The 6146-nt window shown below is 36.3% G+C and overlaps 1 protein-coding gene across 1 annotated transcript; it reads left to right on the top strand.

The window, feature by feature from the left end:
* Positions 1-1751: 1751 nt before the first annotated feature.
* LOC113332422 (MDIS1-interacting receptor like kinase 2-like) lies at positions 1752-3746 on the top strand. The gene is made up of 3 exons (XM_026578968.1): positions 1752-1961; positions 2212-3055; positions 3147-3746. Exons 1-3 carry the CDS (start codon positions 1752-1754, stop codon positions 3548-3550), a joined length of 1458 nt encoding a protein of 485 aa, XP_026434753.1. The 3' UTR covers positions 3551-3746.
* The last annotated feature ends 2400 nt before the right edge of the window (positions 3747-6146 follow it).

The raw sequence follows: 6146 nt of genomic DNA, 5'->3' as shown, positions 1-6146 counted from the left end.
TCTTACCTCCACTCCTGGAAAAGAAGTTCAGTTGCAAATACAACGAGTCCATGCAAGTGGTTCGGAATCACTTGCAACAACGAGGGAAGCGTCACTGAATTGAATTTAACTAATTCAAATTTACAAGGTACACTTCAAAGTTTTAACTTCTCATCTTTTGCGAACTGTGTCAGTCTTGACTTGAGCAACAATAAACTCTCTGGATCCATTCCCTCTCAAATCGGTAGTCTTTCAAAACTTACCCACTTTGATCTATCCATGAATAAGTTTTCCGGACATATTCCACTAGAAATTGAATTCCTCACAAATATGAGTTTGTTAGACCTTTCTCAAAATCAGATAATTGGTTCAATTCCTGCTTCTATATGCAATCTGAACAACCTAAATACTTTATACCTTCATACAAATAAGTTGTCTGGTTTTATTCCTCAAGATATAGGAAAGATGATATCTCTTACTGAGCTTTCATTTTCCATAAACTATCTCATTGGTCAAATCCCTACTTCTATTTGTAACCTTAGCAACCTAAATACTTTATATCTTCATACAAATAAGTTGTCTGGTTATATTCCTCTAGAAATCGGAAAGCTAGAGTCTCTTATTGACTTGGAATTGTCCAAAAACAATCTCATTGGTCAAATCCCTACTTCTATATATAACCTTAGCAACCTAAATATTTTGTCCCTTTTTGAAAATAAGTTGTCTGGTTTTATTCCTCTAGAAATTGAAAAGCTAAAGTCTCTTGTTAACTTGGAGCTGAGCACAAACAATCTCGTGGTCCGATCCCCGCATCTATATGTAACCTTAGCAACCTAAATATTTTGTACCTTGAAGAAAACAAGTTGTCTGGTTTTATTCCTCTAGAAATAGGAAAGCTAAAGTCTCTTGTTGACTTGGTTTTGAGCACAAACAATCTCAATGGTCCGATCCCCGCATCTATATGTAACCTTAGCAACCTAAATATTTTGTACCTTTATGAAAATAAGTTATCTGGTTTTATTCCTCTAGAAATCGGAAAGCTAAAGTCTCTCATTGACTTGGCGTTGAGCAGAAACAATCTCAACGGTCCGATCCCCGCATCAATATGTAACCTTAGCAACCTAAATATTTTGTACCTTTATGAAAATAAGTTGTCTTGTTTTATTCCTATAGAAATCGGAAAGCTAAAGTCTCTCATTGACTTGGCGTTGAGCACAAACAATCTCAACGGTCCGATCCCCGCATCAATATGTAACCTTAGCAACCTAAATATTTTGTACCTTGAAGAAAACAAGTTGTCTGGTTTTATTCCTCTAGAAATAGGAAAGCTAAAGTCTCTTGTTGACTTGGTTTTCAGCACAAACAATCTCAATGGTCCGATCCCCGCATCTATATGTAACCTTAGCAACCTAAATATTTTGTACCTTTATGAAAATAAGTTGTCTGGTTATATTTCTCTAGAAATCGGAAAGCTAAAGTCTCTCATTGACTTGAAGTTGAGCACAAACAATCTCAACGGTCCGATCCCCGCATCAATATGTAACCTTAGCAACCTAAATACTTTATACCTTCATACAAATAAGTTGTCTGGTTATATTCCTCTAGAAATAGGAAAGCTAAAGTCTCTTGTTGACTTGGTTTTGAGCACAAACAATCTCAATGGTCCGATCCCCGCATCTATATGTAAGCTTAGCAACCTAAATATTTTGTACCATTATGAAAATAAGTTGTCTGGTTATATTCCTCTAGAAATTGGAAAGCTAAAGTCTCTCATGGAAATTGAATTGTCGAGAAACTATCTGACTGGTCCAATCCCTTCTTCTATATGCAATCTTAGCAAACTTAACAGATTGTACCTTCACAAGAATCAGTTATCTGGCACCATTCCTCTTGACATTGCAAGGCTAAGCTCTCTTTCTGAATTTGGAATACACCAAAACAATCTCATTGGTCAAATCCCTGCTTATTTATGTAATTCGACAGTCGGAATGCTACAGCATCTGTATCTATTTGAGAATCAGCTTACTGGACCAATACCCAAACAACTTGGAGAATGTCCAGACTTACTCGAACTGGATTTGAGTAGAAACAGTTTGAACGGAAGCATTCCACTTGAGATTGGAGGCTTGATTTCAATACAGATCGATCCTATTGGATCTCAGTCAAAATGAGTTGAGTGGAGAAATACCGCCAGATTTTGGAAAATTAAACAAACTGGAGAAACTATAGCAGGGATTGAAGAACAACAGTGGTTTATGTGGTGGTAATCACTCTGGAGGTATTAAGCCATGTAACTCGTCAGTTATCATCGGAAGAAAGAAAGCCAAACCAACACTTGCGGTGATAATTTTAGTTCCACTGTTTGGTTCCTTGTTTCTTTTGTTCACATTTTTTGCTATCTATTTTTGCTTGCGAAAAAGACTAGTCGTAAGAAATATCGAGCAGGCAGATCAACCAACAACTATAAACACAAGAAGAAACGTATTCTCGGTAGAGAATTATGACGGGAAGCTGGTGTTTGAAGAAATAATGGAAGCAACGGAAAACTTTGATACCAAATATTGCATTGGGGCGGGAGGATATGGCAGCGTCTACAAGGCGAAGCTATCGACAGGTCAGGTTGTTGCTGTGAAGAAGCTTCACTCGTCAGATGAAGATTCCGACATGATTGATCATAAATCTTTTGAAAGCGAAGTTCAAGCATTGACCGAAATCCGGCATAAAAACATCGTAAAGCTCTTTGGTTTCTGCTCAAGTGTAGAGCGACAAATCTCATTCTTGATTTATGAGTTTATAGAGAGGGGGAGTTTGAAAAAGATTTTATGCGATGGAGAACAAGCAGTAGAGTTTGATTGGATAAAGAGGATAAGATTCATCAAGGGAACTGCCGATGCACTTGCTTACATGCACCATGATTGCATTCCAGCAATCGTTCATAGGGACATATCTAGCAACAATGTCTTGTTGGATTTGGAATATGAAGCGCGTGTTTCTGATTTTGGTACTGCTAGGATGTTGAAGCCAGATTCATCTAACTGGACATTAGTTGCAGGAACATATGGATATATTGCTCCAGGTACAAATTTAATAGTTACTGCTATCGGCTAAGATTTTTAATAGTTTCATATCCATTTCTCTTTTCTGTTATCTAATGAATGTTGTTTCAGAACTGGCCTATACAATGAAGGTAACCGAGAACTGTGATGTTTATAGCTTTGGAGTACTTGTACTAGAAGTACTACACGGTAGACACCCATCTGAGATTATCGCATTACTCTCTCCTGAGCTCCTTCCAACGTCGTCTTCAACTTCGACTTCGAATGTTCGGGTTAAAAATATAATGCTGAAAGACATCTTAGACGAGTGCCTTGAAGCACCAACGGATGCTGTGAAGAAAGAAATAATGTCCTTTGTAAAGGTTGGTCTCTCATGCTTACGAGGTGATCCACATACTCGGCCAACAATGCAAGAAGTGTCAGTGGAGTTATCACGATCAGCTCAGATCAGGACATCTTTTGGGAAGCCCTTTGAAACTGTTACATTGGGTGACCTACTGACGGGGGACTCGTAAGAATGATGTGCAGCTAAATCGTCTGCATATTCCCTTCACTTGTCTTCTTTAATTATTCAGTTGCAAGAACTATTCCATATTGTCTGCGCATATACATTTCACTTGTTTTTTCTTTAATCATTCAGTTACGATACTGTTAAGAATATCCATGAAGTTCTTGGTTCAAATGTTGTGCAAGAACTATTCCGAGCCAAAGTTTTGATGATGTAGCCAATGGTAATCAAAATTTTGATGTTTAAACAACCGGATCCCATCTGAATATAAAATCTGATGCCGTAAAAATAATCTTTGCAGATATTCATGGCAGACTCCTACGGAAAATGGGTCATTATCCAAATATATTTAAATCATGGTTCAAACTAAATGTCCCGATTATTTTTAAACTTTTGTCCATTTAAACAGTATCAAAATTTAAATGTCCTTTTTACCCGGGAAGTCCAAAATTCATAGACTTAAAGGCCTAGACAAATAAAGCTCCCACGTTAAATGGTGAGAAAACCCTCACTTTCTACTGGCCGAAATAGGCCTTTGTTGAGTTTTGTGAAACAAAAATTTTGGTGAGGGCACTTGACAATGTATGATTGGTTTAGAAAGAATAGGAAAAGATAAAAAAAGGTAATCAAATTCAAATTGGAATTCGCGATGACACTTGGAAACATATGACTGGTTTAAAAAGAATAGGAAAAGATAAAAAAGGAAACCAAATACAATTTGGAATTCGTGAGGACACTTGGCAACGTATGATTGGTTTAAAAATTACAAACTAAAAAGGAAAACCAAACCTACCGTGTTTGGAATTTGGGCTATTTTACATTTCCTCCTCTCCCAAGATCGCTAATTAGCGTTTCCTCCCCAAATAGATTCAAATTAATGTTTCCTCCCGTCGTTAGCTTTTCCATTCATTGCTCGGTTAGCTGAGTCAGCACATATGCACGCGTGGCAGAACAAAAACACTTTTTCAGTAAACTACCGAAAATAACCTCACACCTAAAACAACGCTTATCCACATGGACTGCTCACGAACCAATACCTCGCTTTCTACCAGCGATTGGCTATGAGTACAAACAATCAGATGATGACCCAATTACATAACAAATCCATCTGATCGGTGTTCTATGTAACCGTCATGAACTACTTCACATCCAGATCTTCAATTATCTCTCCACCGTGGCAGCTACAGTTGCATAAACACCCAAATCAACAAAAATTAGAACTAATTGCAAACCCATTCAACCGCAGCAAACCAAAATTTTGATATCCGAAATCAAAATTAAAATGATGAAAAAGAGTTTGGTGATACTTGGGATCAAGTTCAGGTACATGTTCTTCGATCTGCTTCTGTTTTTGTTCAATCGTTTCAAAAGATTTCATTTAGCCCCAACCATTTTAAATATACAACAGAAGAAAGAGGAAACCCAATAACCACCTAAGACCAGTGAAGAAGAGATTAGTTTGATTTCTTCTGGTATACCGTAACCCCAAAGCTGAATTATGAATTCAATGCTATTATATTTATCAAACACGTCTTTGGAATGAATACTCAAATTCAATTTATAGACTGGACTAAGGGGTATAAATATGGTGATTGATTGCTGATTGAGGTGAAACTGATGAGTGCTTAAGAGTTCTGGTTTGTTAGATATGAATGGGTTGTGTATAAATTTAATTTTGCAGGGAAGGACATTTACCAAAGAAGTAGACGAATTCCAACGGAGTTCTCTCCATTACCATATGTGGAATGCATATCTATTGTTTGAGAGAAGGCCTAAGTGACTGTGTTACTCTAGTTAGTTATATTCTAAAAGGAAACTTTGCTGCTTGGTCCCAAGCCCACAAAATTAGTTATAACAGGGTCCAATCGGATTTTTTTTTTATTTAGAGGTCCAAAATTAATTAAAATATGGAAATGATTTTAATGCCCACTGTTACCAAACATGTGTATTTACACGTCCATTATATCGAGTACATATTTGTTACACTGATTATAAATTTGAGTACATATCTGCTGCACTGCTTATAAATTCGAGTACATATCTGCTACAATACTTACAAATCTGAGTAAATAACTGTCGCGCTGCTTACAAATAGAACATGTATCCGCTATACTGCTTACAAATTCGAGTATATATCTGCTGCTTACGAATTCGAGTATGTATCTGCTGCACTGCTTACAGGAAAAGTACATGTTTGTTAGAATCAATGATAAATGGATTAGAAAATGTTTTACATCACATATATTGTAGGATCATACCAATTAATCTCTAACATTTCTTTAATACAGTATTAAATCATAGGAAAAATAAAGGAAAACCTTTATATGCATCGTAAACACTGAAAAAACTATGCAAAATTAGCACATATTTCAGTATTTCACACACGTACTCATGGATCAAAGAAATAAAAATGTGGCAAAACTCTGAATGCAACAGAATTATAAGAAGTTTCTATCAGTACACCATATACGTACTGCGTATTCATGAACTAAAAATCAACTTCATGTAAAGAAGAATTGATGAATTGATGAATATAACATAATCAAAGCACATATTTCAGTATTACACATACGTACTCATAAATCGAATCCAAAGACAATGGC

Source organism: Papaver somniferum, unplaced genomic scaffold (assembly GCF_003573695.1).
Source record: "Papaver somniferum cultivar HN1 unplaced genomic scaffold, ASM357369v1 unplaced-scaffold_131, whole genome shotgun sequence".
Classification (NCBI taxonomy): domain Eukaryota; kingdom Viridiplantae; phylum Streptophyta; class Magnoliopsida; order Ranunculales; family Papaveraceae; genus Papaver; species Papaver somniferum.
The sequence above is the reverse complement of the archived record's forward strand: the minus strand, read 5'-3'. Positions and strand labels throughout refer to the sequence as shown.